This window comes from Dasypus novemcinctus, chromosome 16, assembly GCF_030445035.2.
Source record: "Dasypus novemcinctus isolate mDasNov1 chromosome 16, mDasNov1.1.hap2, whole genome shotgun sequence".
NCBI lineage: Eukaryota > Metazoa > Chordata > Mammalia > Cingulata > Dasypodidae > Dasypus > Dasypus novemcinctus.
Window position 1 is genome coordinate 38556062 of NC_080688.1, and position 23563 is coordinate 38579624.

The 23563-nt window shown below is 36.3% G+C and overlaps 1 protein-coding gene across 7 annotated transcripts in view; it reads left to right on the plus strand.

Moving 5' to 3' along the window:
* RBBP8 (RB binding protein 8, endonuclease) overlaps window positions 1-17503 on the plus strand; it is a 113266-nt gene extending 95763 nt beyond the window's left edge. For 4 of the 7 annotated variants that reach the window (XM_004465112.3, XM_004465111.5, XM_058277538.1 and 1 more), the window contains exons 13-19: window positions 234-322; window positions 1137-1251; window positions 3940-4083; window positions 5661-5730; window positions 9961-10057; window positions 11840-11981; window positions 15158-17503. In XM_004465112.3, the coding sequence (XP_004465169.2) occupies window positions 234-322; window positions 1137-1251; window positions 3940-4083; window positions 5661-5730; window positions 9961-10057; window positions 11840-11981; window positions 15158-15255 (755 nt within the window). In that variant the 3' untranslated portion in view covers window positions 15256-17503. The remainder of the gene's footprint in view (window positions 1-233; window positions 323-1136; window positions 1252-3939; window positions 4084-5660; window positions 5731-9960; window positions 10058-11839; window positions 11982-15157) is intronic. The other 3 variants (XM_058277542.1, XM_058277540.1, XM_058277539.1) reach the window with 2 other exon arrangements.
* The last annotated feature ends 6060 nt before the right edge of the window (window positions 17504-23563 follow it).

Sequence of the window (23563 nt, forward strand, 5' to 3'; positions counted from 1 at the left end):
CTTATTGGCCGTTTGTGTATTTAATTTGGGCAACTGTCTATTCAGATCCTTTGCCCATTTTCACTTGGGATATTTATGTCTTTTATTGAGTTGTAAAAATTCTTTCTATATCCTAGATAAAAGTCCCTTATCAGACATGGTTTGCAAAAACCTCCCATTTCATGGGTCCCCTAGTGTCTTGGTGAGAAATTTAGAAATCAATTTTTAATTTTGTATGTTTTCTCCTATCTAAGACGTATCTTTTGAAAATATCCAGTGGAGTATAGATCCAGGAGCAGACCTTTCTCAGTATAAAATGGATATTACTGTAATAGATACAAAGGTAAGTTAAAAAGTAAAAAACCAAGGCCCATTTCGTTCCTATTCTAGTGAGTTCTTAGTCAGCCTTCTCTCTTAGCTCACTAGAAACTTGGGATAATCACCTCTTAAAACTTGAGTTTATCTGTTTCTGAAAACTAAGAAGTAAAATGCTCATTCTTCCAAACTTATGGCATTTTTAAAAAGGTAATAACACTTTTCTGACTTCAAATATAATGTAAAATGCTGTTTTTATATTTTACATTATTTTACTGTATATCAAAATTCATTCTACCAGTTAGCAATGTTTAAAAATACTATATACTTTTTAAAGCTTAAAACTCAGTAGACTTATTTTTTGGCTCTTATTTAAATTCTATATATTAGAGAAGTTCTTTTTCACTTGATAGCATTTTAAGATTGAAGTATTCAGCAGTGCTAGAATATAATATATATATTTATACACCCACCAAGAAATCAAATTTGATTTATAAAATTGTGGTTTGTAGTTTATATTTACGTTCATTGTAATAAGACAGATTGGAGAATAAGGGATCACAAAGGTTAAGTGTTATATGATAATTCTCCTTTTCTTTGACTTTTCTTTTTCAAGGGTTGAGAGGGATTGTATGTTTTACATACAATCCAAAATATTTTATAGGCAATAAACTAAAATGTTTTACAGGCAATAAAACTAAATAATGTTTTACAGGCAATAAACTAAGTGTTTTACGGGCAATAAAAACTCAAATTGATATCTGTTCCTCACATGTAATAAGTAAATAAAAATCCATAGAGGAATAATTATTAAATTTTTTAATTTTTTAATATTTATTCAGGATGACAGTCAGTCAAAATTAGGAGGAGAGACAGTAGACATGGACTGTACATTGGTTAGTGAAACTATGCTTTTGAAAATGAAGAAGCAAGAACAAAAAGGAGAAAAAAGTCCAGGTAGAATTTGCTTTTTTCTTTAAATTTTAACAAAATTGTAGAGAGAAGTTTATAGTCATATCATTGTACTATTGAGCACGAGTGACCTGTGATTTATTTGTGGGAGATAAATCAGTTTTTTCTCATATTCTTTTAATTTTGGGTTTCTCTTAGTAAAGCTCAGTTTCAGTTATTTGGGAAAAACATCTTTACCCAAAATACTTTTTCTTTCTTTTTCTTTCTTAAACAATGGGGATTTATTGTCTCATGGCTTAGGCTAGGAGAAGTCCAAAATTATGGTATCATCAAGATGATGCTGGAGGAAGCAGACTTGGCTGGGTAGGGCATCCGTCTACCGCACGGGAGGTCCGCGGTTCAAACCCCGGGCCTCCTTGACCCGTGTGCAGCTGGCCCATGCGCAGTGCTGATGCACACAAGGAGTGCCATGCCATGCAGGGGTGCCCCCCACGTAGGGGAGCCCCACACACAAGGAGTGTACCCCGTAAGGAGAGCCCCCCAGCGCGAAAGAAAGTGCAGCCTACCCAGGAATGGTGCCACCCACACGGGGAGCTGACACAACAAGATGACGCAACAAAAAGAAACACAGATTCCCGAGCCGCTGACAACAACAGAAGCAGACAAAGAAGAACACGTAGCAAATGGGCACAGAGAACAGACAACTGGCGTGGGGCGGGGAAAGGGGAGAGAAATAAAATAAATCTTTTAAAAAAATAACAAAAAAGTAAAAAAAGGGAAACGGGCTTGGCCCAGTGGTTAGGGCGTCCGTCTACCACATGGGAGGTCCGCAGTTCAAACCCCGGGCCTCCTTGACCCCTGTGGAGCTGGCCCATGCGCAGTGCTGATGTGCGCAAGGAGTGCCATGCCACGCAGGGGTGTCCTCCGCGTAGGGAAGCCCCACGCGCAAGGAGTACGCCCCGTAAGGAAAGCCGCCCAGCGCGAAAGAAAAGTGCAGCCTGCCCAGGAATGGCGCCACCCACACTTCCCGTGCCGCTGACGACAACAGAAGCGGACAAAGAAACAAGACGCAGCAAATAGACACTGAGAACAGACAAACGGGGGGGGGGGGGGGATTAAATAAATAAATAAATCTTAAAAGAAAAAAAAAGATGATGCTGGGAAGTGGACTTGGCCCAGTGGTTAGGGCGTCCGTCTAACACATGGGGGGTCCGCGGTTCAAACCCTGGGCCTCCTTGACCCATGTGCAGCTGGCCCATGCGCAGTGCTGATACGCGCAAGAAGTGCCGTGCCACGCAGGGGTGTCCCCCGCGTGGGGGAGCCCCATGAGCAAGGAGTGTGCCTCATTAGAGCCGCCAGTGCAAAAGAAAGTGCAGCTTGCCCAAGAATGGCACCGCACACACGGAAAGCTGACAAAACAAGATGATGCAACAAAAAAACAGATTCCCGGTGCCACTGATAAGGATAGAGGCGGTCACAGAAGAACACACAGTGAATGGACAGAGAGAGCAGACAACGGGGGGTGGGACAGAAGGGGGAGAGAAATCTTTAAAAGAAAAAAAGATGATGCTTTTCCAAGAAGACTTGCACTCTGAGGCTGGCTGCCTATGATCCTTTGCCCTTGGCTTCTCTGTCACATGGCAGTGCACATGGTGGCCTCTCCTGGCTTTTCCTTCTTTGTTGGAAACACTGACTTTCGGATTCTGGTTGCTTGCTCCCAATTTCTCCCTCTGTCTGAGTTTCAATCTGCTTATAAAAGAACTCCAATAATAGGATTAAGAACCATCATCATTGTGTTGGGCCACCCCTTATCTGAAGTGACCTCATCAAAAGGTCCTCTTTCCAAGGTTCACACCCATGTTTTTCTGGGGTACATAGCTCCAAACAACAACCACCATCTACTGACAAAACGTAGCATTGTGCCACTTGACAGAAAAAAAATTAAAAGAGCCCAAATCCATTTTCACAGAGGAGGCATAAAGGATGCCTTTGAAAATTAGAGAAAATAAATCAGTAACTGGCATGATCATGGTGGGAAAAAATACATTATAGATAAATAGCTACAATAAGTTGTTTGTATATAGATTTAAATATACAATATAAAAATACATATACATGAAAAACGTAGAGGAAACCAAACAAAATTTCTGATAAGAGAGAGGTAAACATCGTGAGACTAGTAGATCTAAATATCTTCTAAGTTATTGGTCATGCTGGTCTCCTTAACCTGGCTACTTGGTACAGAAGCATTCAGATTGTTATGATTTTATGCAAATGTATAATTATATAATATACTGATTTTTACATATTATATGGAATTGAATTATTTCTGTTAATACTAAACTAGCAAGTACAGATGATGATGCAAGAAACACTTCTTTTTGCGACTTCATTAGAAAAGTAAGTAGGTAAGCAAAATTCTGTAGAGATTTTAATGTCAGCTATTAATTTACTTTTCTTCCCTTAATATGATATATTTTCTATTTTAATGTTCATAAGAGATTTAGTTATGTGATAACAACAGAAACAGTATTTTCTTTACATGGGTAAAGGTCATTTAAAGCAATAACATAAAGCATTTATGCATATTCAGTGACTACCCCTGTGACCAGGGGATTTATTCTTGCTTCATGCACATTTGAATTATTGTGGCAGTTCCTAGGAGTTTCACATTGGTCTACATAGAAAGTAAAAAGTTTGCTTGTTGCCCTAAGTCAATGCTCTTATGTGTAGATGGAGAAAGAAAGATGAATGATAGCTTGGAAGATATGTTTGAGCGGACAACACATGAAGAATATGAATCCTGTTTGGCAGATAGTTTCCCCCAAGTAGCAGATGAAAAGGAGGAATTGTCAGCAGCCACAAAGACACCAAACAGTAAGGCTGTTTTTAAGTGTGACTTCTCTTTAAACAAGTTCAGTAAATTTAAGTCATCAAGCTCATTAACAGGCTAGATAAGGGTAAAGTTTCATGTTGTTTAAATTTCTTTTCTACAGTTCTTTTTTTTTAATTTGAGATAATCTCAGACTTAGAGAAGAATTACAAACAATATAGTTCAGAGAGCTCTCCTATACCTTTCACCCAGTTTCCCTTTATGGTAACATCTCCTATAAACAGAGAACATTTATCAAAACTGAAATTCATCCTGGCTGTATAAATTTCTTCTTACTATAAGCACAAAGCTTATAAAAGTTTTGAGAAACTTTCTGTTAAGTAATAAATTAATTGTGATAGAATAGGAGAAAGCTTTACAAAACATTCAGACCCGTCTTCTGCTATGAATTCTTTCCTATCCCAGACAAATACCTAATATAACTCTTATCAGTCTTCTTAAGATCTGTTTCAGTAGAAGCAGTAATTTTATGATGTTAAGGGAGCTATCAAATGAAGATAATCTGGACTAAAAGTTAGTTAAAATGCTTGCTAAATATTTTCATATTCTTACCGTGAGTAAAGTAGTCGGGATGTTTAGTCTAATGCAAAGGTTGTTTTATGCTAGTTTAAATGAACATATCTTCTACTGTGGCACAGTCTATCTCAATTATGCTTTCTTTATGTTTCCATCGGGTTTTTAAAATGACAACCCTTAACTCAAGTGAATGAGACCCTAACCAGAGTTACAGAATAGTAGCCTTTTCATGCATATTCCATGGCAAAAACTTGATCTAGTAAATTTTGTAGTACAAGATTACAGCAATTGGTTTGATCCATGAGCTCTAACTCTATTTTGTCAGCAATTTTCTGTTAAAATTTTCTAATATTTTTATTTCCTAGTTATAACCTATCTTAAAGATACATTATAAAAATCAACAGAAGGGAGCAGATATGACTCAAGCAGTTGAGCATCCGCCTCCCACATTGGGAGGTCCCAGGTTCAATTCCCAGTCTCCTGAAAAAATCAAAAAGCAAACAACAAGCAAAACAAATGATAAAACCAACTCAGGGAAGCCAATGGGTTCGGTGGTTGAGCACCAGCTTCCCACATATGAGGTCCTGGGTTCAATCCCCAGCCCCAGGTACCTCAAAAAAAGTGGAATCTATGAAAAGCTGTTTTTTTAAATATATTTTTATTTGGCAGTTTGAACTTACTAAACAGTCACGCACATGTGTAGACTTGCCAAACACATACCAAACACATCAAAAAAAACTATTTTGTTTTGTTACTTGGTTATAATAGGCATTTGGCAGTTCTTTTAAAGTTCTAAAGTACTTTCAGAAATGTGATTTTTAGTTATAGTAATTCTAAGATAAGTGAGACAATCAGCATGCTTCTCATTTTGCAGTTGGAAAAAAAAGTGAGGGAAGTAGTTATAGAAAATTCAGATGATTTGCCCAGGACCTAGAATATGATGCCCAATAGAAATGAAAGTTTTGGTACCTGTCAGTAATTTCCAAACAAGCTATTTTCCAGTAAGTTCTGCATTCAGTTTGTGGTATGCTTATTTTGTTTACAGCCCATGGTGATAAACTTGATAAAGTCAAACAGAAAGCATTTGTGGAGCCATATTTTAAAGATGATGAAAGGTGAGTTGGTGTTGATTGAAACCAGCAATGTGATTGGGAGAACAAATGCTGCATTCAGCTCACAATAGGTTAGCTCGAAGGGAAGGCAACGCAGAAGTAAAGGTAGAGGCACAAGAGGGAAGACAAACCTGGGACCAGGGGACTCACAGCTTCTGGAACTGAGAGCCTCAACCCTAGTTTTCCCCTAGCGTTTATTGGGAAACTACCAAGCAGCTGTTTGCTATCTGAACTGCAACATCATTTACAGTAACAGGGAACAACTGCAACATCTAACAACTGCTACATTTAACAGGTGTAACATTTACAATAACAGGTAAGCCACTTTCCCACAACAAACAAAGAGCTAGCTTTGTCAGAGTATCTCTGAACTGTTAAATTGCTACTTTGGTTAAAATAAACTACACGTCATTTACTTTATGGTCATAACAAAAAGAGACTCTAGTGTAAAGATGACAAATTTTACAAATAAGGAAATTTTTACCACCACTAACCTTTTTTTGACAGTGGTAATAGTTATTTTCTCTGCTGTACTATATTAGATATCTTATTTTTATTCTGTTTTATTTTTAATTACTTGAACTTTGGAAATTTATTCAATTATATACTGTGGGAATTCATTAAATTGTATACTGTAACTTTTATATAGTGTAAGTATTTAAATGATGAGTCTTAGATTTTGCTTCAGAATTCTTTTATGAGGATTTTTAAACCTTTAAAAAAAACTTTAAGCATATTGATTTTGTTTTTTATTTATTTATTTATTTATTTCTCTCCCCTCCTCCCCCCCACCCCGGTTGTTTGTTCTCTGTGTCTATTTGCTGCGTCTTGTTTCTCTGTCCACTTCTGTTGTTGTTAGCAGCACGGGAATCTGTGTTTCTTTTTGTTGCGTCATCTTGTTGTGTCAGCTTTCCGCATGTGCAGCGCCATTCCTGGGCAGGCTGAACTTTCTTTCGTGCTGGGCGGCTCTCCTTACGGGGCACACTCCTTGCGCGTGGGGCTCCCCTACGCTGGGGACACCCCTGCGTGGCACCGCACTCCTTGCACGCATCAGCACTGCACATGGGCCAGCTGCACACGGGTCAAGGAGGCCCGGGGTTTGAACCGCAGACCTCCCGTGTGGTAGACGGACGCCCTAACCACTGGGACAAGACCATTTCCCAAGCATATTGATTTTGAACTATAGTGCTTCTTTCTGCCTTTTAGACAAGGATTGCAAATTCTTTTATCTTTGGTCATGCACTATTCATTCTTGAAATGAATTAAGGTATAGTCATTCATTCAAAAAATTTAATGCTTTTTTCCTTTAAGTACTGATGTTGGCAAATTGAGTCACTCAGTAAGTAGTTTTTCTTTATACTTTTATTTATGTTGGAAAAATTTAGAAATCCTGCAAGCCAAGATAAATTTTTATTTTATGCTTATAATTCTTTAATAGATAAGAGATGTCATTTGTTGTTAAAAGCTTAACTTTTCCCTTCACCAGTTTTCCAAAGAAATGGTGCCCTAGCATCTAAAATGTAACGAGGCACGGGTTTTGGGTTTTGTTTTCTATTTTTTATTTTTATAAGTAGCTTTATGAAGCCATGGGTTTAAATATATTTGATGTATTTATTATCCTATTTGTGCTCAAATTGTCACATCTTTGCCCAATGGAAGCTCTTTGAATTGACTCTCCAGTAGTCTTTATAGCCTCCTTGATTCCTGGGATAATAAGGTGTTCTAGAATCTCTTGGGTATGTCCTGTCTTGCCCTGGCATCTGCATTTATCCAGGAGCCTGTTTTCTTTTAGTGAGAAGTTGTATTTAACCCTAGTACTCCAAAGCATATTAGTCTGGACATTAGGGTTGCTTGTTGCTACAATTGGTCATTATCTCTAAACCTTGTGGATGGACAGCATTAGGAATAAGGTGTTTATTTCATTTTGCTTTTTAAGATAAATCGCACTTGTTCATTGTGATATCTCCAATCAAATTCAGAACTACCTTCTTTGTCTTCCGTCTGTACCTCCTTTCCTGCCTGCTAGAAATCCCGCTTCTCAATACTACCAACTTAATTCCTCATTTTACTTTATTCCACAATACATGCAGAGTAGTCTCAGAATAATACATACCACCACAAATAATATGATTAATTAAAATGGTTTTAAGACTTTTTGCATGTTCTTTTTGTCCTTCAGATATGTCTTATTAGAAATGTATAGTCAAATCTTGTTTCCTTTGTACTTATGCCACTAACTCAGTATCTGATTTTCATTTTGCTTGATTTCTTAGGAATTATTTTTTCTTTTTATATTTAATTCTTTTTAAAAATTACATAAAATATGTACATGGTATATTCAGATAAGTCTAGCTTCTATCCTTGTCCCCTATTATCCTATTCATTCCTATGGGTAACAATTTGTTAAAAATATATAATTTTCCTTCCATTTTAAAAAATAACATAGGTATATATATTCATACTCTTCCCCCTTAGAAAAATGGTAGAATGCTATATATATTCCTTTTACTACCTTGTTTTTTTTCCACCTAATTATATATCCTGGAAATAACTAAAAATAGTAGGTATATAGTGATATTCCTCATTTCTCTTCTTAGCTGAATAGTACTTCATTGTGTGACTGTACCATAGTTTATTCCCTGTCAGTGAGTATGTGGGCTGTTCACAGAGTTATGCTAGCACAAATAGGGCTGCAATGAATAGTTTTGTACATTCTCTTTTCATATTTTTTTCTTTTCATTTTCAGGATAGACTCCTAGAAGTAGGATTGCAGAGTACAAACTGTCATTTTAAATGTTTCTTCTAAAGTTTGCTAACTTTTTTTTTTTTAACCATGAGTAGTTTTATTTATTCTGAAGTCACTAGATAGCTGGAACCACAAAAGGCAGTCCCAGAATTAGCATGGTTCCTTTCCCCCTGAGAATACTAGCAAATTCTGGGGAAATGGGTTGTGTTGTATCAGGGACAAGAAGTTTAGTAATCTCTGAGGTGAGTCTTTGAGATCTATTACAGATGACAATCTACTAGTGGTTTCCCTGTTATATTATTACATTATGGTGTACTATAGAAACTGAATGGATATATTCCTCCAAGAAAAGGATATGGCCAAATTGTATTCTGCATAAGCTCAGGATTCCATAAACTATTGGAAAGAAAATTTAGTTATACTGATAGTTTTTTTTTTTAATCTGTCTTTTCTTGGTTTCCCATTTTTAATTCACAGAGTGTTCCAGAATTAAGGGTTCTGGGACTTAAACACAAAAATGACCTATAACTTCACAAGCTTTGAAATACAGCAAACAAAGCTTTCCTTTGAAGGAAAATGCTTGCCAGGAGCGTCTTACCTTAACTGTAACACATCAAAGATAAATATGTTACCAATAAGTTATTTTTTAAAAATCACCTTTTGTGAGTCAGACTGTTTAAGCTCACTGGAGATTTTCCTATTATAAACAAAATATACATGCTATCATCTAACTCTTCATTTACTTATTTTTATAAATTTGGATTTTCCATATTGGGCTTTTTAAAGCAGGGTACAAGTATATGAATAAGAACGTTTTATGCCTCTTAATTCCCTTTTTTCTCTGAAGTACTCCATAGCATATTAATATATACCACATTAATCCAGACCTCAGGATTTGACACTTCCTAAGTTTCTAGTTAACAGTAGGATCTGATATATTTAAGGGCAAGCATAAATGATATTTGTACCTAGTATTTGAAGAACTCAGGTGAGTGGAGACAGAAAAAGGAAACTTCTTTTTTTTTTCCTTCTGTTATTTGGGGAGGAATCGTTTGGCCCTGCAATCTCAGTTGTTAGTATTAATACTAGAAAACTGAGTTAACAGAAACATTATTCTCTTTCTTGGTTATGTTATAGAACATAGTAGAATTCCTGAGTATAATAATACAGTATTCCTTTTTTAATATTATTATATTTTACCCCCTACTTTATTATTTTCAGCCAGTCAGAACTATTAGGAAATAATAGTTAACTTTTTCAGTTATAGAGAAATATACCCATAAAAATAGCTTATATGTAGTAGGTACTCCATAAATATTTGATGACAATAGATAAATATTTCTTTAATAAGCATTTCAAATAAAATGAATGAATATTTTAGAATTATTCTTCTCTGGGATCCCACCTTTATTAATTTAAACCCTAAACCAAAGATCTTGGTAATACAAAACTAGATTCAATTTTAATTTAATTAATTTTCCCCCCAGAGAGACTAGCCTACAAAATTTTCCTCATATTGAGGTGGTTCGTAAAAAAGAAGAGAGAAGAAAATTGCTTGGACATACATGTAAGGAATGTGAAATTGTAAGTATTTTAATGTAAACACTGTCCAATGGTGTAAATAAAAGTCCTCAATTTCTGCTAGGTTTTCATTAAGTTAATCTGGAACCTCAGGCAAGCCCTAGTTCTTATTACCAGATTACGAAATTTGTGTCAGTTTTCTTCTCTGTGTTTGCTTGTACTTAATTTTTTCCCTTGTGTTGCATTATGACAAAGGTTCATGCACATATACCGCTTGGGAAAATCTTTGATATTTCAATAGGAAATTTTAACATTTATTAACCATAATTCTTGGGAAATGAGGTATATTCATAATTGTTTTTCTCTAAACAGTTTTCCCCAGACATTTCCCTTCATAAACAAAATGTGATGAATAGGCTCTAGATCACCTTAGAAACAGTTGTAATTTTCCTTTTATACAGTGACTGCCTTAGATTATTGAACTAATTGTCCTATTAATGAATAGTGCTAGGCAGTTTCTGTGTTTTCTTGAAACATTTTTTTGTTTCATTCCTTGCTATCCATTAGGTGTCACATATCTGCCTCCAATAGTTTACTTCTCCATTTAAATTTCCTATTTAATAATTATGGGCTGGAAAATTTGATAACCACACATTAAAATTATGTGTGAAAATATGAGTAGATTTCAGGTAAGCATTTGGTGTTAGAAATGTGCTCTAATACACTAATAGTGGCAGTATAAATTAGGATGACTGTCTTGGAAAACTATCTGGCAATACAAGCAATACCTCCTCTATCATGCTTTTTCATAACACAAATTGAATAGATTATCATTTCTTAACTAAGGAACATGGGTCAACACTAGCTGCACTAGTCTACTGTTCTTTCTCAGATATGTTTTAATTTGGTAACATTGTCTTTCCTAATAAACCATGATTCTCTAAGGTCTTTCCATCTCAAATCCCGACTAAAATTTTTAAATTCCTGTTTTCATAGCATTGAGGATAGGGAAAAAGGAAAAAAAAAAAAAGTTGTTTAAGAGATACTCTAAAGATTTTGTTTAGTCTATGTAAGAGAAAAATGTATTTAAAAACTTTTACTTCAAACTTAAATTCTAGTCCTAACTCTGGCACTTTCAATGGAGAGTATCTTGGGTAAATTATTACTTCTTTGATTTTTTCAGTCTCTCAAGTGCAAAATGAAGGAATTGACTGTGTTTTATATGATCCTGTAATCTATGTTTTATTAAACTTCAAACTACTTTCCTTGTTTTCTTAATGTCTTGAGCTTGAAGACCTGTACAGTTTTTACATGCAAGTTTTATCTTTGTTTGCATGAAGTTATGATCGTTTTTTAAAAGTACTGCTTAAAGGGGAAAATCATAAAGCCCACAACATTCAGACCTAAGCTTTTATATTTAAAAATTATAAAAATATCACAGTTACTTTGAAGCATACATGTTATATCCATATAATAGTTGAGAGTAGTGCTATTCAAAATGCAAGTCTCTAAATTTTTATTACTATCATGAAACACACTGTAAATTAGCTGGAATTTTTTATTCATTGCAAGACTTTATTGATGAAGGAAGTAGTATGATGATTTACATTGTGATGCAAGCTCCTTTTCTCAACTGTGAAACATTTCACAGACCAGCACCGGTTATTGTTAGTAAGTAATAATTGTGTCTCTGGGTATTAATTACTATTATCAGCAAGAACTAACTTTCCTTGGAATGCTGGATACTTTAATAAATACCTTCCATAGCTTATAGTTAATAATAAATAAGCATAACACTCCATTTATTATTCCTGAGTGAAAAAGCTTATAAGCCCTTATTATTAGTATTATGCAGATATACCAGCAGAAGAACGAGAAAAGAAGTTGGCTTCCTGCTCAAGACATCGATTCCGCTACATTCCACCAAACACACCAGAAAATTTCTGGGAAGTTGGTTTTCCTTCCACTCAAACTTGTATGGAGAGAGGTGAGAGCATAGATTATAACATTTGGGAATAATACTTTTTTTTTAAATGCCATATATATCCAAGTCTGAACATTAAACTTTTTCTCCATGTTTCTCTTTTCTTTCTGCTACAAGTAATAGTTTTATTTCATAAATACAAATTCCTAGAGATAAAAGGCTTACCTTCAGCTCCTCAAGTAACTTATTAGGATTGGAGATTATTTATAATCACTACAATATGATTGTATATTTATCCTTGTTTATCATTCAAATTCAGAGAGCAGTTTCTCTTTCATCTTGTCATCAAAATGACCTTTAATAAAATAAATAGCTTACAAAACTTACCAGCAGTTTTAAGAACATCATTTTAAAGATATTACTCTGAACATTGTATTTTAAAATCTCTCTTATCCAAAATGCTGGATATTTATAAACCATATTTGGGTAAAAAGGGCTGTTGTTTAGAAGGTTGTTGACCCACCACCAGCTCCTTCAAATAAGACACTTACATTTTAATGTAATTTGAGAATATATGCAGCTTAAAGGTATTTAAAAGAATGTCATGAGTTGTGACTTTTACTCTATCTTATCAGCATTATCACTTAGCAACATATTGCTAAAAAATGTGCATACATGCTTTCCTGATTTCATATGAATTTTATCCCAAAATTTAGTTAGGTATAGTGTTCTGAAATCCTGATGCCACAGTAATATCTTTGGGGCATCATACTCCTATTTCAGTGCTCTGGGAGGACTGTGAACCTGGACAGTCCCAGCAATTGGGCAATAGCCATTAAGGTCTAAACTTTATTATAACCATTGTTTTAAATGAAATGAAATCCTCTCACATCCTTAGTCCCCTCCCCCCCATTTTTAATATATATATATCTATGAAGGTTTTTTAATTACTATTTTTAAAGAAGCTTTAGATTATGTAAATCAGAAATATAGGGGATTCCCATATACCCCACTCCCTCCCCTACTTTCCCCCTTTAAAAACATCTTTCATTAGTGTGGTACATTTGTTACCATTGATGCACACATATTGAAGCATTGCTACTAACCATGGACTATAGTTTACATTATCGTGTACGCTTTGCACCACACAATTTTGCAGGTTTTGACAAAATGTATAATGGCCTGTTTCCATCATTGCAGTGTCATGCAGGACAATTACAGTGTCCCCAAAATGTCCCATGTTACACCTATTCATTCCTCTCCCTCCCCTCAGAACCTGTGATGACCACTGCCTTTATATTCGTGATATAAGTTCTTCCATTGCTAGAATAATAATAAGTCTACTTTAATCCATAGTTGCAACTATTTAAGAGCTGTTCGGCTAAGCAGTGTCCATCTTAAAAACCCTTTGTTGTGAAAATATCATTCCAGGGGGTTTTAAAGAGCATCTAATAGCTAGTTTTTATGAAGGGACCTCTTTAGCTCAAGGTTTTACTCCCTACATTACTATATCCTTAGGCTTTTTTGCAACACATGGCATTTAAAACACAGTTGTTATTAAAGGAATGTTGGCACAGACATTCAGTTGGATATGTCTTTTATGAGAGAACGCTCTCTTATGTTTTATGAAGAATTTTATTTCAAAATGGACCCTAAAACATAAGGAATAAACAAATTAAATATATACAGTTTATCATATACCAAATATACCTCAATAAAATAGTTATTTTTTAAAAAAACCATAAGCAGAATCTATTAGCTAAGCAAAGACTTATCTTGAACTCTCCTGTTTTTTGCTGTTTTTTTCCATGGTCTGCAGACTGCCCGATTATAGACTAAATCATCTTGTCTTTTGGTTTAAAGCACTGAGTTTTATAAAAATGTGATGTGACTTCCTAGCCGTAACTGGAAAATACAGTAATTCTCAGAACATTTATGATTGGAATTTTAGGTCATGACAAGTTTAATTAATTAATAGTCTTCAGGTCTCAAGCTTATATTTGTAAATTATAATCATCTAAAAAATTTACCCACAAGAAAGTAAAATAACTTTGATTAAATATCAAATAATAAAAGTACCATCTAGAATTCCAATTCAGCCTTACCCATAGTGACTATTTTCAATTAAGAATCCTAATGGTCCTATTATATCACTAACAATGAGGGAGAGGGGAGGGGACCTTTCTCACTTTTAAAGACACTCCAGATATTTAGTTGTATGATCATTTTTCCCAAAAATGCCAAGTCTCTGACAGGTATTATCATGTTTCCACTTTCTCCACTAACAAGTCAGATTAAGTCCCCTATGACATGATATCTCTCTGCCTGATCATCAGATACAATCAGACCATCTGGATAGAGCCTGCGTTAGCACCCTAATATAGCCCAGGAGTGTGGGAGAGTACAGTCCTTCCCACCCTGCAAATTACATTATTTGAGACACCTTGAAAGAATCCAATGGTCTAAAGCAGGGATTCTTAACAAGGGGTCAATGAGCTTGAATTGAAATTCAAAAAAACATTCTTCTGGAGGCATGTTGGTGCGGGTCTGACATGTTTATTAAGTAATACACAATGTAGTGTTTTGGACTTAGTAAGGGGTCCATACTTTACACCTGACTGGCAAAGGGGTTCGTGCCAGTAACAAAAAAGGTTAAGAACCTCAAGTCTAGAGAGTATAGGAGCATGTCTAATGAAATAGCTACTGTGAAAAGTCTTTTTGATAGACACATTTATCATAATGACAAAGAGTTCATATTTAGATAAAAAGGAAATAACTTTTTAAAGTTGAAGACCTCTGAGTTGAACTTTGGAAATATGCAAAACTTCTATGTCAACACTTAATGTGTAAGTTAAAGAATTCACCTATGGGAGGCAGAAGAGGAAAGTACTAAAGAAGTCTCGTTCTGAAATTAGATTTGGGCAAGGTCCAAGCCTTGTAAGTTTGAACGATATATTTAATTTTCCTAGGCCTCCATTATCTCATCTGTGCAACAGGTGTAGTAGAAAATACTTCAAAGGAATGTGAGTTATTTGAGATGTTACATGTAAAATATGCTGTTATTCTTTTAAATGAGGAAACTGATGCTAAGTAAGTTAAATCGTTTGTCATCATCACCTAGCTAGTAATCAAAAGAATAATGTAAACGTAGACGGCATTAAATAAAACATTTACTGTATATATGCTGAAGAAATGTGTATTGCAAATACAGCACTCTAAATTTGTAAAACTTTTTTAAGGTTACATTAAGGAAGATCTTGATCCTTGTCCTCGTCCAAAAAGACGGCAACCTTACAATGCAATGTTTTCCCCAAAAGGGAAGGAGCAGAAGACATAGATGTAAGCAAAAACTGGTGAACAGAGGACAATTTTTTTCCTTTTTTTGTTATTTATAGTTAAAGTTGATATTAAACCTGATTTTTTTGGATCTCCTGTAAACTGATTTATAAATCAATGTTGTATTGAAAATATCTTTAAATGGCATTTACCAACCACGTAACTATTTAAAATGTAGGTGGATTTATGTTGTATTTTCTTGCTTTTGCACCTTTAAAACAATAAGTTGTCTTCATTTTGCACTCTAATTTAAGAGGTGTTTATTTACTTTATTTGGTAATACCTAAATATAATTTCAAAAATATTTTAGTCTGTTTTAGTCTGTGATTTGTTCCCTTCAGATCTTTTTCTCCATCTTCCCTTGATATTTACATTCAGCAGTGTCTCCATGTTATTACAAATCTTCATTCTCTTAGTCCTTTGCTTTTCTGTAAGTCATACCAGTGTCTGGCATTTAGGTCTTTTTTTTTTTTTTTTTTTTAAGAAAAGGCTAAATTTGAATAGTCCTTTCAACTCTCCAGCTGCTTTCTTTGTTGAATTGAAATAAGATTCTACTCTGTAGTAAATTCTTTTCGAGATGACCACATATGTACTGTACTTTATACTATAAGTTGACAACATTCTCTGATATGATCATCTGATCATAAAATTCCAGCTCTTCATGTTTTTTCATCAGGCTTTTTTTTTTCTGGTAAAGTTTTCAAGCTGAATTTGCTGAGTTCTTCTTGCCTTTTGTATTCATGTTTATTTGTATTATTTCTTTGGCTTGACTGATGTAATCAATTTTCAATTTGGCATCAAAATAGATTTCTCAATTTAGCAACTTTCAATTCCTCTAGGACATAGTGACTGAACCACTAAGATGACTGAGCACACCTGTGTCATTTTACTCTGTTTATTGACATCTTTTTGTTTATTCCTTTAATCCGTATCTTGACAGCATTACATGAATAAGAGTGTTACATAAGACACTGAATGGAATGCCTCACAAAAACCTATATGACCTTATACATGTAATAATCATTACTTTTTGAAGTTCCCACAGTCTCTTTGCTTAGAGTCTAGTCTTCCTCTTGATCATGTTTCCTATGTGAATAAAAGACATTGGTTTGTATTCCCCACAGAGAGCAAAGGAAAGGAAATTAAATTTATTGAGAATCTGCTGTATGTCTAGCCATTATGTACATTGTTCAGTTCCAAGTGTTATTGTGACATTTTTACAATCCTATCATAATTTCTGTTCTGCACTTTTTCTCCCTTCCCAAATTGTTTATCCTGTGTTTGATTTTTGTTCTCTACTGGTAATCAACTAATCTCCTAAAAATAACAGCAACCATTTATTGGTCACTTACTATATCCTAGGAACTGTGTTTTGCTCCTCACATAGATTTTTTCCCTTTAATCTTCAAATAACCCTGTAAACTCATGTATCACTTATCAATTACAATAAGCTGTAAAAGAAAATCATTCCCAAAAAACAGCAAGTTAAACCACAAATAACTGGTTTTACTTTGCTTACATTAAAAAGTCCTGGAGCTCAGCAGTCCAAGGCTGGTAATGCAACTCTGTGAAACCATCAGGAATCCACATTTCTTCCAGCTTTCTGCTCTTCCATACTTTGTATGTGGCCTTTATTCTTGAGGCTATAAAATAGCTATGCCATCTCTAGCATCATGCCCATATTCTAGACAGGAAGAAGAGAAAAAGAGAAAAGCACATGTCATTGGATTCTGTCCCCATTTTAAAAGTGTTCCAGAAAGCCCCACCCAGGAACTTCCTCTTATTTCTCAGTGGCCAGAGTTGTCACATGGCTGTCTCTTATAACTGGTAAGATGAAATTGGAACCCAGGATTGTCTCATTCCACATTCAGAGCTCTTATCCATTATAGTGTGTGATTCTAAAGCCAGGAGTCTTAGAGACATCTGGATTTGCACAGGGCACCACAGAATGTACCGTTTGAGGATATGCTATTGGCTAGCTCTATCTTTAAATGATATAATTGTTGCCGCCTTTCTCCGCCCCTCCTCCCCTTTCAGCCCCCGCCGCCCTTCCCGCCAGTCCTGCCCATATTGCCAACCTACAATCTGCCCTCTTCCCCAGTAACTGCTTACCTCAGGTCTATCCATCAGCTTCAGCCTGTCCACAGCCGCCCCTTAGCCAACCCTCCCTTCATCACACCCCTCCCTCTACCCACCCCTATATAGCTAAGTGTACTTCCGTAATAAAGCAGACCTGTTCTTGCGCTCAAGCGGTCTCCGTGGTTTTTCCCCAACCGCGCGTCCCCCACTCCTGGAGAACCGGTGCTCCCTCTTGGGGCACCCCCCGCCGGTGGTTCGGCAGGAGCAAGCCCCCCCGACTCTTGGGCCTGAGTGAGGACGAAACCCTCTCGCTCAGCTACATATAATGAAACAGACACTTAAAAATACTGGAATTGAAAGGATGCATTTAATTGCAAAACTGCAGTTTATGACATAGTTAATACTCAACTTTTCTTTAAAAAGATAGTATATATAAAAGGACTTTTTACATTTGTAAAGCATTATTCATGTTTGATAATATTTTCATGCAAATATATGTCAGTCACTGATTATATAAAGTTTCAAATTGTCTTAGAAACGTATTAAAGATCTCTGATTTGAACTTTGGAAATATGCAGAACCTCTATGTCAGCACTTAACACTTAAGTAACACCTTTCCTGCCTTGACAAACAGATATGCTGATAGAAGGCATTTTTAGGTCCTCTTGAAGTATTCAAGAAATAACTCTTGAAAGTCTGCAAAGATTCCTCCCAGGATTGTCTTTAATTCAAATTCAATTGTAAAATAGAAATAGTGTTACATAAACCAAACATTAGTTCAACACCTATATATCCAGCACTTTGTCTTCACTAGACACAATACAAGGGACATTGTCAGAATCACCCACAATTTGACAAATTTTCTTCAAAGGAGCAACACCAAAACATTATCCATTGTATCTTAACAGGCATGAATATGAATTCACTTTTGAAAAATACTGGTTCAGAAATAAGCATTTGAAATATATTTCAGAATTTACTGTTGTGGTTCTTACTCTCAAAAAGCAGTTTGACATTGAAAAGTCTCTTTAAGTTGATGCTGTTAGAATGATTCCTTAGAAAACTGAACTGTCATTATACTTGAGTCTTTAGCATGCACTTAAGTGAAGGTTTTATGAAGCAGTTGTCTACTATCACACCAGCAGAGACCAGAAGAGAGTCTTTTTTTTTTTTATCATCAATGGACATTAGGGGCTGAGTTAGTACAATAATAAAAAAAAAAAAACTCTAGGATAAATACAATATGAATTGGGAATTTTTGATACAGTAATAAAAGCTCATTGGGGGAAAAAGTTTTCAACATAGCTATTGTTGGAATAAAACAAATGACAGAGGTAAGAATTCATAATTGAGAGAAAGAAAAATCAACAGTATTGTGTACCTGTCATATACTGGGCATTTAAGGTCACCTAGTGAGAGAACAGACATAGATATAAAAAGATACCTAAGAAAAAAAAGCAGCTTAGGCTGAATTTCAAAGAAATGTTAAGGACAATTAGAACTTAAACTATATGCCTTGAGGATGAGTTGGACCTAAAGAAGCAGAGAGGAAGATATAATGTAATCTTAACTGGGGAACTAGACTGAATGTGAAAATGCTAGAATACTAAGAATCAGGAGGGGCCTTAAAAATCATTTGGTTCTAGCCCCTCACTTTATAATGAGGAAACAGAAGCCCAAAGATATTTGTGATTTGCCCAAGGTCCCAAAGGGCTGGAACAAGAATGTGACATGCCTGAGACCTACTCTGGTACTTTTCCTCCCTTCCTAGGTATAAATGGTAGATCTTAAGAGTAGAGAAGCTCAATGGTCTATCAGTAAGAGGCAGTGAGGAAGTTGACTTGTGTCTTGAGTGCATGTGGTGATTCTAATGCTGCTGGAACAAGAACCACATGTACCTAATCTTAAAAATCACTCTGATGCTTGGTGCTTGGTAAATTCAGATGCCCATGCTCTTCCCCTGGAGATTTTTGATTCAGCTGTGACCTGCATTACAGGCTCCTTGTCTCCAGATCATTAGCATAGGCAAATCCAAGAAATACTGTTTTAGGACGAGAGAGAAAACTAAATAGCAAAATGCTAAGCTGCTAACTTTCTCTGGTTGAAAATCTTTTGACCAAGTTGGTAACAGTAGGAATGGAAATGAAGAAATTTAAGCAACAACTTGATGATTATCTATTGCCTACCAGACTGACAACTGAGGATGCAAAGATGAATATGATCTTGTCTCTCCTCAGTGAATATAACCAACTCAGTGGTAATGGGGACTTTACAAAGTAAGAATCAATTAGACTACGCCTACCACTGGAAATGGGGAAGACTCTTGTTCTCCATGTCATAAATAAATCTCCGTTTCATTAAAGAGTAGGAATTGAATCATCCATAATTGTAAAGTGAACTTTTTTTACACATTAAAGAATTCAGGAACAATTCCATGGATATTTCCCCAATAAAATAATTTCTTAAACCAGAGACAAGATTATTTTATAGGACTGCAACACTTTGGCTCTGGAGTAGCCTTTCTAATGCATTTCCCTAATATATGTTACCCCCACTCGAAATTCAAGGTGCCCATTATCCAGTTGATTTGTCCAGGCCTTTTTGCTCTCTCTTTCCCCCTATGTATCCATTTATTTATTCATTTATTCACTCAGAGATCCCTGCGTTTATCCTGACTGACTTTGGGCTCTTTGAGGTACATTAACATTTCCACCAAAGCCTGGTAAGACAAATAAAAGATGAAACTCAGCCCAATCTTAGACCAGCAATCTATTTTGATAAGATATTGCGAGGGGAGAATAGACTCAAAATTTGAATGATGATAAGGATTTCCACCGATCCATGCATCTATCAACCTAGATGAATAATTCTTGGGGAAAAAAGAGATGTAAGCAAGTTTGGGAAAGCCTCTAAATTTAAGTTAAGGTATTCATATTTCCAGGTAAGATGAATTAGCTTGTTGCAGACCAATACTCTCATTAAGAAAAACTAGAGAAGCCAGACAAATTGCAAATATCATCTCCCTAAGTGCTCCAGGGAGCTGCTGAAGCAGCAATGGCTAGAAGTACTAAGATTATGGAAAGGGAAGAAACCTCCAGAAGGTGAGCTGAATTCTGTTAACAGTTTTTCCTTGGGTGCAGAAGGCTGAGAAATCCTGGCTCCACCAGCCAAAAGTAACTTCCAGCACATAAACCTTGTGTCAGAGTCTCGTTTCCTAGGTCACCTGACCTAATACAAACCATTTACTATTTTACTATTTCTGCTCTCAGCATTCAATTACATGTCTCCTTTACCACATGTGCAAGAGTATCTCCACCTTAAGAAATACCTGAATAATATAGTAGGTGTATATTCAACTTCACAAAATAATATCAAATTATTTTCTAAAGTACCTCTTTACACTCTTCTCAACAGTGTTTAAAATTTTCATTGTTCCTTATCCTTTATATTGCATATTTGTTTGTAAAAGAAAATAGAGCCAGCCCAGGGTGTAGAATAATTGTGTGTTAAGAGGTAGAAGCTAACTTGTCCAATACTAAATATTTGGAGGCTGACCTGTGGGGAAGGAATTCCTAGTGCAGAGATCCATAGACACTCAGGTCAGTCAGTCCTGGTAGAATGCTAAGGCAACAGTTCAGTCTCTAGTCCTCCATGTTCTGTACCTGCAACAGCAAGGCTTGGTTCCCAACTTTATAATCTTACCAGGGGAAGGACTAGTGCTCCCCAACTGATGAAGACTGGTGACCAAGGTTATGTCACATCTGCTCTTGGATCCCAACCCCCATGCACACCAGAGGAGGGGCTGGTACTTCCCAAGATGCATGAAAGCCTCACAGCCCCAGGGACCAGGGGCCCTCTCCCACAGACTGATATCCAGCTATTCTAGATTACTATAAGATTACATCAGAATGAGGTAAACAACAGGGTATCTGCATCCCAGCTACTGCTTTTGTGCTTATGAGTTTCCCACAAGACAAAGTATTCCAAAGGATTTGTTGATGTGCTGTCTTGTCAGTCCCTCATTTGGGTAACATGGGGAAGATAAGTCACAGTTAAATGCTGCCGATCTGGTAGCCATTATTTTTCCATTGTATACAAGGACATGCATATCTTTACTCCATTTTAGTATGTGTTGATGTTGCTTAGTTTAGTTCTCAGGGAACAATCACCTTTCCTTTCAAGTTCTCAAACAGGACCTCATTTTAGCCTCTAAGCCTTATCAGCTCACTTGGGAGAGTTTGTTGACATCTCCAGGAACCTCAGACAAATTTGTCCATGAAACAATAATAGTGAAACCAAGTAGTAGTACCAGAATGGGAGACAACTTGAAAGACAAGCTTGGTGACTTCTTTATACATGCACACACTGTAGTGAAAGAGGAACAGAACTTTTTGGAATTAGATTTAGACTTAGTTGGTAAAATTAGGAGTCATGTTTCCTGTTTTCTAATCCTTGTTCTTGAAACATCAGTTATTTGAGCAGTATTAAATCATCTTCATAAACAGGGCCTTTCCTGCTCTTTCTACTTTACCCATAAAAGAATAAATCGCTTTAGTCAAACACCACCAACACATTCCTCTCCTGTGTAGCTGCAACTGAGTGTACGTCAGCCCATGATGCCTAAATACCAATGAGCAAAGGTACCATGTTGGTTGCATTAGTGGTGCATGGTGCTTCTGCATTAAGAGGCAAGGTTTACTTGATCCCCCCATTTTAAGGCAGCTTTATGTGTGAATTCACTAAACTTGCAAAAGGAGCACAAAGAAGGTATGGTGGGAGAGATACTCAGGGCCTAATATGGTGTCTTAAACATAGTAAACGTCACTTAAATGTTTCTTGAATGAATAAGTGATGCATGAGTCTGAGAACTAGGATTACTGGGACTTGGCCGACCGTTCACTTCTGTGTTACTCTGGGCAAGTCTTTTTGCTTTAGGTTCCACATTGGTAGAAAAAATGGACTGGATGATATGACCTTTGAGGTCCCATCTAGCTCTATCAGCTTCTTACAGTGAGTTCAGACTATAGGATCAGATGAAAACATGACCTTTGGAACCAGGTAAACCAGGGCTGGAGGTCCAGCTTTGTCATTTGGAGTAGGACATGGGCAGTGCACTCAAATTCTCTGAGCTTTCCATACCTATAAATAAGGATATTATGAGGTGATTAAATGAGATGACTTAAGTGCTTACTACAGTGCCTGGCACATGGTAACAATTCAGTAATTGCTAGTTATCATTATTGTCAGGTATTACAGAAATGATGAATTAGAAAGAAAGTGTTTTGGAGAAGTCAGAATTTGAGTTGGTCATTAAGACTAGGTAAGAATTAGAAAGGCAGGGGGAGCATAGTGGGATTGGGGATTCCACAAAGGAAAGGGGTTGTATGAGCAAATGCCTAGAGGCAGGCAAATAGGGGGGTTTTGCAGGTTATGGTGGGGGCTACAAGAAGACAATTAGTCCAGCATTGAAGTCACAACCCATTAGGACAACAGGGATGTTTAACTCAGGATCTCTAAGCAAACTTGCACAGAGAGATGCTCTAAGACACCAACACCCGTTCTGAGCCCTGGGTGCTCCCTGCTTTTTAAATGTTCGGACTCTGGAGGAGAGATAAGAGCAAGTAGCACTTCTTGGCCTCAGAATGGTATAAAATGAGTCTTTTTTAAAGAGTGAACTTCACTCCATAAGTACCACTTCTCATTTTGCTTGTAATGAAGTCAGCAGAAACAAGGTAGGAGTTTGAAAAGTCTCCCCACGACCAAGTGAAAACCAAAAGACCAAATTAGTACTTTTCAAAGACTACTCACAAAGGATTTTCCGAAGTATACACAGCCTTGTTTCATAATTCAGTGCTTGAAAGACAAGCCTGCAGATTGCAGCACCCAGAACGCTGATAGTTCAGCCTGGAGGTGTGTGTTTCAGGGACAGTGTTTTCTCAGCAGCTCTACCTGTCCCCCAAATTGAGCTTCCCGGGCATCTCTTTTGTTCCAGACAAGGGAGGTGGACAGAGTTAACCTGACACAAGTGCTGAATTATTCAGCGATGTTCCTTGTCACACCCTTCCTCTCATAGAAAACAGGCTGAAAGCTTCTTAATCAGTAAAACAGCATAGAAGGGAGGCGTGGGGAGGCATCATGCCCAAAAATATTAAAGCATGACCTCCTTAAGTAATTTCCAAACATCTACAAGAAGGAATAAGGTAGAAATGTTAGAAAATATGATACCCTGT